The sequence below is a fragment of the Protopterus annectens genome, chromosome 2.part0 (genome assembly GCF_019279795.1).
Source record: "Protopterus annectens isolate FY-2018-M chromosome 2.part0, PAN1.0, whole genome shotgun sequence".
Taxonomy (NCBI): Eukaryota; Metazoa; Chordata; order Ceratodontiformes; family Protopteridae; genus Protopterus; species Protopterus annectens.
Genome location: NC_056728.1, coordinates 1,365,244,992 through 1,365,256,132, shown reverse-complemented (window position 1 = coordinate 1,365,256,132; position 11,141 = coordinate 1,365,244,992). Strand labels below are relative to the sequence as shown.

General features: G+C 45.9%; 1 protein-coding gene across 1 annotated transcript in view; it reads right to left on the bottom strand.

Annotated features, from left to right (window-relative positions):
* Window positions 1–216: 216 nt before the first annotated feature.
* MAD2L1 (mitotic arrest deficient 2 like 1) overlaps window positions 217–11,141 on the bottom strand; it is a 321,640-nt gene continuing 310,715 nt past the window's right edge. Inside the window, exon 5 of the mRNA XM_044061539.1 lies at window positions 217–831. Coding sequence (XP_043917474.1) covers window positions 656–831 — 176 coding nt within the window. The 3' untranslated portion in view covers window positions 217–655. The remainder of the gene's footprint in view (window positions 832–11,141) is intronic.

Below are 11,141 nucleotides of genomic sequence, written 5' to 3'. Positions count from 1 at the left end.
TAAACTATGTAACAGTTACAGTAACACCGTTTATTCTGCTATTTTAAAATGAAAGAGCTTGACCCATGTGAAGATCCCAAATATCCATACAACAGTCAGGATAAATGCTAACAATTTGTTATTGTCAATCCTCAACATATGAACTATGTTTAGACATTTAATATGCAATTCATGCAAGTCTGAATCTGCAGCAAAGAATGATGCAAAACACCCAGCTCAAGTGAAAAAAGGACATACATTAGACTTTATTTATACACATACACAACATATAAAAACATTTATACAGCAAGAACAGAAAAAAAGACCACCATAAAAGTCCTATTCAATTCCTTGTAAGTGATGCTTAGATTCAGATCAACTGGCTTAAGCTGATCAAAGTTACAAGGGCTGCACTTGCAAATTATTCCTAGGATTTACCAGTCCCAGTTGGGGACATTTTTCACTGCAGCTGCTACTGTTCTGTGGTAGTTGGTACTAGACAGCAAATGATGGTAGCTTCAGCACAGAATACCAAAGTATGCAGTCATATGGTTCAGCACAGAACCTCGGCAGGAAAACGATCAAAAACCACAAGTTCCAAGCTTTCACTACCTTTAAAAATTTCTCTTCTGTACAGTCCCATATAAGTATTCTTGCCAAAATATTTTTGCAGTTTTCACTGGAAGGAGTTTGTTCTTTTGTAAGCCACCATACTGTTGACTTTATGGATGGTAGTTGTGAAAGAACGAAGACGAACTTCCTCCGAATTAGAAATAAACTGAGGTCCTGATTCCTCCCACTTTTCTGGAACTTGCAAGTCTTTGTCTGTGTATACCAATAAATCAAAAGCACCTATATGGGGAAAAATGAAATGGGTACAAAGTAAACAAACAGGAAAACTTGCATAACTCATCTTGCATATTTATTCAAACTGGAAATATCGCATTTTTGGTACAAATGCTCTTCACCCCAACAGCTGACCATCAGCTGCCTCTCAAGAAGGTTTCTTCTTTCCCTAGTCTAGCAGTCCTGAAGCTTCCCCCCAAACTTCCTTGGATGCATGTTTGGGGTCAGTGAGAAGACTGACACCTTGGGGCAGCATTAAACTGTTAAAGAGGATTTTTCTTCAATTATGCCCCAAATTCCCCTAAAGGTGAAGATAAGAGTGATTAAACAAAGCCAACCTTGGGTAAATCCTGATATACCCACATCTAGTTATGAATTATTGCTATTATACAGTGACATTATTTAAAAAAGAAATTGCTCACCTTTCTTAAATAATGACATTGTTTAAAGAAGTTGAAGTGTTCCTCCATGTTTTTCCTTCTTTACTGATGTACTGCGCATGCATATGGGACTTGCGTCACCATGCTTGCACAGTACCATCAGTTTTTTTTTCTTCTCTTCTGTCGAGATTTTGAGTGACATTGAAGAAATAGAGGAGAAATCAGGTATGTTTAGAAAACATGAAAAGAAAAACAGCCAGACTAATGGCAATCTTTTAGTTATGTACTCACCATAACTTCAGATGTTTGGGATCCATCTCGTCTACATTCTGACTGATGGGTTCTCTTATTGGCTGAGCTTATTATATCCCAGGATGCACCACTACCAGTCCCCAGATCTAGTTTGTCATACATGCACTGATTATATAACATCGTTAGATGAAACAAGATAAAAACAGTAGAACTCAAATCGTTCAATCTCTTCTGATCTCCAAGGCAGGGGGAAGGAAGATGGATCCCAAACATCTGACATTCTGACTGATGGGACAGCGTCCCTAGCACCTGAATCCTGGGTGGCTCACTGGAAAACACTCCTGAGTACCGTGGAACCAAATGATAGATGCCACATCCAATTTATAGTGGGAAATGAAGATTGGACCAAGTAGCCACAGCACAAATCTCGAGATAGCGAGCTTGGAATGAAAAGCTATAGAATAGCTCTGGTAGAGTGAGCTTTGATAGAGGTTGTAAGTTGCTTATTGAAGAAGAATAAGCCTGAGTTATACAATCTCTAATCCATTTGGAGATAGTAGCTTTTGTGATGGTTTAATTTATTGTCTGAGAAGGACACAAACAACTGGTCTGACTTACAATTTGCTGAGTCCTGTCTAAATTGCCTGTGAACATCCAATTTATGGAGTGTATTCTGCTTCATTGGAGAATTTTGGAAAGAAAACTGGTAGCTCTAGAGATTGTTGGAGACAGAGATTAGAACAGACCTTTGGGACAAAGGATGGATTAGGCCTAAGTGATACTCTATCCTTGTGAAAAATCAAGTACGGTGGTTTGATAGACAGGGCTTGAAGCTCTGAAACTCTTCTTGCAGAAGTAATTGCAACTAAGAAGGCAGTTTTCCAAGACAGATATTTTAACTCACATGTAGCAGGGAAGATGTTAATGCAAGCACCAAATCAAGATCCAGGATGAAAACTGCTCATCAATGGAGGATCCATGGATTCGTGGAATTTAGAGTTGGACTTTAATAGTAGACAGAAGATCCTTGATTAAACAGGGATGTTAAGAATTTCAAAACCTCTGGGATTGGAGCAGTGATAGGGTCTAAGCCCTGAGTTGAAGATAGCAAACCTCTTCCACTTACTGAGGTACAATTTCTTAGTGGTGGGTTTGTGGGCCGAAGATAAAATGTGAATAAATTCCGGATCTAATGTGTGACTTCTGACTGAAAGCTGTCAACTTCAAGGAGTGAAGGGACTGATGTTGTCGTCCCGACTGATGAATTAGCAGATCCGGAGTTAGATCTAAAGTCCAGGATCATGTTTCTTCAGGTAGGGAAACTATACCCACAGGGCCAGTGGGGAGTGCTTGAACAATCAGTATCATTGTGGACCCCAATTGAGAAGCTTTCTGAATGACTTTGGAGAGAAGTGGAATCGGAGGAAAGGCATAAAGTAGCCCTGTTGGCCAAGGTTGTGCTAGAGCATCCATAGCTGCTTCCCCCTGATGTGGAGTCAAGGAGAAGAACCTTTTGCACTTTGTGTTTAGTGGTGTTGCAAATAGGTCCCCATCTCCTGAAAACCTGAGCTGCTACTGTTTGTTTAGGGACCACTCGTGAGGAGAGAATTGTCCTGCTTAATCTGTCTGCCAATATATTTGATTTCCTCGGAATGTGGGTCGCTACTAAACACCCTCATGGCCTCTCTGCAAAGGGGTAAGATCTGGTCCCTCCTTGTTTGTTTAGATACCAGACCACCGACATGTTGTCTGTGTGGATGGCGATTATGCCCTGAGGAGAAACTTGTCCTGTAGGGACAGAAGTACAGCCCTCATCTCCAATACATTGATGTGGAGAAAAGTTTAGTCTGGAAGCCAGGAGCCCTGAACTAACCTGCCCAGACAATGCCCCCCACCCTGTCTGGGAGGCATCTGTCGTCAGGGTGACCACTGGAGAGGAATAACAAAAGGACTTCCTTGATTTAGATTGGATGTCTGAAGCCACCAGTTTGCATGTTTCTGTAATCATAATGGGGTGATTGAGGGAAGATCCTGAAAGGACCATTGAGTCGACAATAGCCACTGAAGAATCCTCATGTGCAATCTTGCCAGAGGAACTAGAAGAACCGTGGCAGACATCGAACCTAAAACTTGTAGGACCATCCTGGCTGGGGCCTTGGATCTTGAAATCAGGGCTTGAACTTGGCCTTGTAAAGTTTGGATCCTTTCGGTAGGAAGAAAACGTGCATCAATTTTGAGTCTATCTCTGCTCCTATGAACCTTATGCTGAGAGGGCAGCAAGACAGACTTTGACCAATTGAATGTAATTCCCAGGGTAGCACCCAGGAGATGGTGGCTTTGAGGTTGTCCATTAGTAGATGCCTGGTGGTGGCAGTCAGGAGCCAGTCGTCCAGATAGGGAAACACTTGGAATCCAAGACTCCTCAGGTGAGCAGTCACTACTGCCAAACACTTGGTGAACACCCTGGGGGCTGTGGTGAGACCAAAGGGCAGTGCACAAAATTGGAAATGACTGTCTCCCAGGCTGAAGCGCAGATACCTCCTGGACGCCTGATGTATCGGTATGTGATAATAGCCTTCTGAGTATGGAGCACATCCAAACATCCTTCTCCAACAATGGGAGAATGGATTGTGACCATTGAATTTGGATTTGAAAATTGGTTTAGTCTGCTGAGATCCAATATTGGTCTCAGGTCCCCTGTCTTTGGCACTAAAGGATCCGATCTGGTCTGTGGGGACGGTTGGATGACTCCTTTCTAGCAGCTTTAAAGCTCTGCAATTTCGACTGGGTGGTGGGTCATTTTTGGACGGTGGGGTGAGTGTGTGAAGGGATGGTGTAACCTCGCACCCATCTGTCCTAGTGATTGACTCCCAGGCTTTTAGGTGCTTGGCAAAATGGCACCCGACTGGCTCAATCCCTCATGAAGTGTGGGAGGCTGAAGGTCTCCAAATTGCGGGGCCCTCTGCCGCCTCTGGGACGGGTCTCCCAGAAAAATTTCCCGTCCTCTGCCTCTGGAAGGGAATCTTCCTGCTGTTGAGGAAAAACTTACGTGATTTGCGGAACCACATCTTCCCTCCTCCTTAGTGGAATGGCAGATAAAGTTTTTCCTCTTGCTCACAGGTCCAAACAAAGAGGACCCATCAAAAGGAAGACTTGAAGGCCTCAAACGGAGCCAGGCTTGTCTCCGCCCCTTGACGCATATGAAATGAGCCTCATGGCCTGGTAAAATGTGCCAAATAATTCAGGGACAAAAAAAAAAAAGGCAGCTGAAGAGGTCTCGCTTCCCCGTGCGGTCCATGCTCCTAGACTCCTTATTAGGAGGATGGTCGCGTTGAAGCCTCTGCCACGTCCTGTTGTGTAGCAGATGCCACCACCATGGCATAGTCAGGAACTCCTTCTCGGGTGGGGCAGACAAAAGGACTGGTTCCACGGTATCTGGATGTTCCCGGCGGAGACACCCAGGAGGTCATCAGCAGAGGGGTTTGGATATCCAGCCGCCTCGTTGTTTGAGGATCTCTAAGATGTCTGCAAATGAGACATCATCATCATCAAGATCGAAGACTTGGCCAGCACTCCCTCATAGCTCTGAAGCCGGACCCCGAGGGGGCTGGAACCCGATAGCATAGGTTCACCCCAGGTCCAGCAGAAAAAAGTCCGTGCTACCGGACTGGACCCGAAGGGGGTTGGAGTAAGGGTCGGAGCCGACCCTCCGGCAGCGGGCGGAGGGAGGAGAATAGCAATAACATGGGCATGGGCCGCCGGCTCCGAAGCCAACTGGGTGGAGCAATTTTGAAAATTGAAAGACTGGGGACTGGAACAGTCTTTGGAGCACCCTGTCTATGTCGAATCCGACATCCTCGATGACGGACTGGTGGGAGCCGGCGCTTTTCTTTAGCTGGAGGAGGAATGAGTTTATTTTCCTCTCTGATCATCTGTGATTGACATCTTAAAATTACATTTGGTGCATTTTTAAAGCCGAAGGCCTAGGATTCTGAGACATTATAACAATAATGCAGTAATTCTCTGACAGAAAAACAAGACTATCCTGACTTGACTTTCTGATTCAACAAACAATTAACTCAAAGGGTAAGGTTTGAGAGGGTTGACTGTACAGATGAAGGGGCCTGAAATCAGAACCAACGCCCAATCACACTACAAAGTTCTTCACAAAAATGATAGGAACAGCAAATTTCTGACAGAAAAAAGTTAGTTAAATACTATCTGGGGACTGGTAGTGGTGCATCCTGGGATATAATAAGCTCAGCCAATAAGAGGACCGCTCTTTGGCATAGGCGTGCCAGTGAACCCGTGGGATCGGCTCGAACCCATCAATTATCATCAAATAGATGAAAATAGATAAAAACTACAATAGAAACGCTTCAAGCCCAGTAAATTACAAAAATTTAATGAACTGCAAGTAAAACTTTTGCCAAAGAGGCTTCTTGCTAAATCAGTTAGACATCATTGTTTAAATACTATTTTAAAGTCACATGCTACTAGAACCATGTGATACAATTAAAATAAAAACATAAGTCTATAAAACTAAAAACTTAATACAATAATCATGTTCAGTTGTATTTTAAAAACAAATTCTAACAATAACACTATTCTGAAAGAGCCAGACATTTAACAATCAATGATTATACTTTATTTGATTCTTTTAGAACAGGTTTTAAAAGAGGCATAACCATTCAAACCTGGAGGGACATGTGCTTTTAAATGTAGTATCCATTACTACTCATCCATCTCTGTACTATGCATGATTCATTATTCATTAAAATACAAAATTTTAACTTATGGTCAGAACCTCTGTCAAAGAAGTTATGCACTCACCATAACGTTCCATCCGAGTAGTTCTACTTCATTTGTCTTCGACCTGTGGGTACCGGATCCGTATTGGATCCAAACGGGCAAGTTTACTAGTATCTGGTCCAAGCTCCTCCCCTTACCCATAATACATCACACCACTACCTTCCAATCCCCAGATAGAGTTTGCTGCCACTTATACTGAGAATCTGACCTGAAAAAGACACCTTGCGCACCTAAAACTTCAGCCAAACAGGCTATCCATATGGTAAGGCCAGGGGGAAGGAGGGAGGGACGATTGAAAACAATGAAGTAGAACTGCTCAGATGGAACATTATGGTGAGTACATAACTTCTTTATCTGAAGTAGTTTACTTCATTTAGTCTTCAACCTGTGGGACAGAGTCTCCAGCTACTAAACTCCTGGGTGGCCCTCATGGAAGGATATTCCAGAGCACGCCGAACCAAAAGATGCTCTCCTTCTAGAAATCAAATCCAATTTGTAGTGAGAAATAAAGGTATGAGATGAGGACCAAGTAGCTGCAGAACAAATATCATCCAATGAGACTCTCGACCAAAATGCCGTGGAAGTAGCCATTGACCTAATCGAATGAGCTTTCACCTGACCTGGAGGAGACAAACCTTTATCCTTATAGACTTGAAGGATGCACAAGGAAATCCACCTAGCGATAGTGACCTTAGAGATAGGTTTACCCAAAAAAGGGTTTAGAGAAGGACACAAACTATCAGATTTACAAAAGTTTCTAGTCCTGTGTAAATAAAATCGTTAACTGTCTATGAACATCCAACAAGTGTCTTTATTCCATTTTGTTAGCAAAATTTGGAAAGAAGACAGGCAAGTTAATGGTCTGATAAATATTAACTTGTGATGCTACCCTGGGAAGAAAGGATGGATTAGTACAAAGGGAAATCCTATCCTTATGGAAAATCATGTATGGAATTTTAATAGACAACACTTGCAGTTCTGACACCCTTTTAGCAGAGGTGATAGCAACTAGAAATGCTGTTTTCCAAGACAAAAACTTAAGATCCGTGGTTGCTGCAGGTTCAAATGGCGTAGCAACCAAAGCTTGAAGAAGCATAGTAAGGTCCCATGGGGGAACAGGATCCCTGACCGGGGGGTGTAATAGGAAAGTACCTTTCATAAAGGCATTACACAGTCTGGAAGAGGCTAGAGAAGCAGAATTCTCACCCACGTGAAAATCAGAGAGCACGCAGCTAATTGAACTTTGACAGTAGAAGAGCTTGCTCCTTGTTGAAAAATATTTGCTAAGTAGTAGAGAATGGTAGTAACAGAAGCCGTGAAAGGATCTAAACTCCTTTGAGAAGCCCAGAAGGAAAAACGTTTCCATTTGCTACGGTAAATCTTCTGGGTGGAAGACTTATGAGCTGCACCAGAATAGACCTGACTGAAGAGGATAATCCAGGAGCCCTAGCAATTAGGGAAACCGGAGCAGCCAAGCAGTGAGCTTCAAACTGTCCAGGCTCAGATGAGGAACCCCCGAGGGGGTGTAAAATAAGATCCTGAATGGGATCCAAGGTGGAGCTAGAAGATGAGACCAAAGGAAGGGAAACCATTCCTGGCGAGGCCAAAACGGGGCAATGAGGATCACTTTGCTCAACAGTCTACAAGCTTTCTGTAGAAAGCTCGGAATAATAAGTACTAGAGGGTAAGCATGCAGAAGACTGGTAGGCCAAGCATGGACTAGAGCATCGCTGGGGGACTCCCTTTGCTGGGGGTTCAGAGCGAAGAACTCGCGGCACTTCACATTGGAAGGAGATGCGAAGAGATCGCAAGGCTGACTCCACTCTAAAAAGATCTGCTCCACTACTTAAGGATTCAGAGAGAGTAAGGCATCAGTATAGTTCGACAACCTGTCCGCTATGATGTTGGACCATCCCGGAATGTGCGTTGCTATCAGAAAGCGACCGGTGGAGATTGTCGCGAGGCCATGAGAGTTTGGGAATGGGCAAAGGGGGTAAGATCTGGTCCTTCCCCGTTTGTTGACATACCAGACCATCGACATGTCTGAATTGCAATGGTTCCCAGAGGAAGAAAGGCATGAAGGGCCTGCAATGCCAAAAAAATTGTCCTCATCTCCAGAAGGTTTATATGCAAACTGGTCTCCACAGGGGACCATAGGCCTTGGACTGTCCAGCCCAAACAATGCCCCCACCCACCGGTCTCCACAGGGGACCATAGGCCTTGGACTGTCCAGCCCAAACAATGCCCTCACCCACCGAAGTTGGGAGGCATCCGTGGTCACTATGACTTGGACAGGGGATTTCCGGAGAGTACATCCGCTACAGAAGGGACGACCTGCAGACTTGACTAAGGTGATTTGGATACGATAAAGGAAGATCCAACAGGAACAAACCACTGCACCGCTAGAGTCCACTGTAGTACTCGAATGTGTAACCGGGCTTACAGGAGAAGCATTATGGTCGCTGCCATAGAACCTAGGGCCCTCAAAACTGATTCTGCCGAGGGAAGGCAAGAATGGTAGATCAGGGAAACATGCATCCTCAGGTTTCAAACTCTCTCCGTGGTCAGGAAGATTTTGCACTGTAGTGTATCTATCCGTGCCACAATGTAGTCCATCACCTGGACAGGATTTAGAAGACATTTGGATGCATTGACTGTAATCGCCAAGTGAAGTGCAAGCTTTAGGATATAATCCCTGTTTGACAAAGTAGACGCCTGGTGGGAGCAGTGAGGAGCCAATCGTTCAGGTACGGGTAGACCTGAATCACCTGAAGCCTCAGGTGAGCCGCTACTACCTCCATCAATTTGGTGAATACCCTGGGGGCTGTGGTGAGACCAAAGTTTAGGTCTCGAAATTGGTAATGATAGACTCCTAGCCGGAAGCGGAGGAATCTCCTGGAGCTTCTGTGCATCTTTATGTGATAGTAGGCATCCTGGAGGTCTAACGAGCACATCCAGTCGCTCTCTTGCAGGTACGGCATGGACTGTAATGTGACCATCTGGAATTTTTCTTTGGCAACTGACAGGTTCAGGGTAGATAGGTCCTAAGTCCCCTGTTTTCTTTGGCACCAAAAAGAACCCGGGGTAGATGCCCGACCCAGACTGATCTGTGGGGACAGGTTCGATGGCTTGTTTCTCTATCAGCTTGGAAATTTCCAGTGCTGCTGCCTCCCTTTGGGTGGGTGGTACGTCCGGGAGGTGTTTGGAAGGAACCACAAAAGGAATGGAGTACCCTCTGGATATGATTTGAAGCACCCAGTGGTCTGATGTTACAGACTCCCATGCCACCAGGTGCATCAACAATCGACCCCCCAACTGCCCCCAGAGTACAGGAGTCGGGCAACCCCTCAGGGTTGCTGCCATGGCCTGTCTGGGAATGGTTCTAGAGACCAAAAATTCTTCGGACCCCCTCTGCCTCTGGGCTGGCGTCTATACTGTCCCCCTCTGCCTCTGGGGGAAGAAGAGCCCAGAGTGTCCTGGGAATACTGAGACTTCCGGAACCACATCTTCTTTTGCCCTCACTGATTCCGCGAAAAGGATGTTTGAGGATTCAAGAAGCGGAACCCAACAGTAGACAGCGTCTTCCAGCCACTCTCACGCTGGACCAAAGTCTCTGACGGTCTAACCAAAAAGGGTAAAGCCATCATAAGGGGTGTTGTCAAAAGACGCCTTTAAAGGTTCCAAAAATTGACAATCTGAGCCAGGCGTTGCACCTCATGGATATGCCGGACTCAGCTACCCTAGCCGCTCCTTCAGTAGAATGCGAAAGAAATTGCATGGACGTATTGGAAACTGCTTTTAAAGTGATCATCCTCACAGAGAATGGGTCTCTGTCCTCCTGCGACATGGACTTAGGGGGAGAGACAGCAAGTTCCTTGACCAGGTCGCGCTGTAGTCTAGTAACGTGGGCCAGGTAAGTTCAGCGCCCTGATGGAAAAGGTCCCTGACGCATAAACCCGCTTCCCTAAGTGGTCCATCATCCTAGACTCTCAGTCAGGTGGATGAACAGAGGAACTCTCCTGGGCTAGTTCCTTTTTAGTTGCTGCTGCTACCACCATAGCGTCTACAGGGGAGCCTTTGTTCCACGCTGTTCTATCTGCGGGTGGAATCAAGATTTTGTCTGGAGGTTCAGGATTGGTTACACTGTGTCTGGCTCCTTCCAGGCCCGCGAGGTGACCAGGACCACCCGGGGATCTGTAGGAGGGGACACCCAGGAAGTAGATGGGCCTGTGCCGAACGCCTCCAGGAACACGGATTCATCAAAGGAAGGTTTGGGGTCGGACCAACCTCCCCGCTGGCGTAGGATTTCCATGTCTCCAAAGGAGACATCCTCGGGAGGTGATCTGGGGGAACCTTCCCCATCATCCAAATCAGTGTCTTCGGTGAGGGACTCGGGGGAGTCCAAGTGCCTCCTCTTACACATATGCTTGTGAGGCAAGTCTCCGGTGGGGCTCTCCGGGGGGGTGGGGGGGGGGACTCGCAAGCCACTTGTTCCTCAGGGGGAACCGCCTGAGGCTCCTCGAGCATGGGCTGTCCCTCTGGTAAAATTATTGGATTCGTAGACAGAGCCAAAGGAGTCGGAGCAGAGTCAGAGGAAATAGTCAAGGGTTTCAATCCAGTGGAGAGAACCCTTTCTACCATGTCGAATGCCGAGGGAGAACTAGCCTCCTGGGCCACCATTAAGGAAATCGCTCTCCCCGGATCTGACGTGAGAATCGGAGTTGAGCCCGAAGTGGACGGATCTCTGAGGGGGGTGGGAGGACTTGGCCTGACAACAGAGCCGATGGAAAAAGTTCTGTTCCCTCAGATCAAACCTCCCCAGGCTCCGGCTCCAAGAGCCACTCTGATCCGAACTGGTCAGATCCGACACGC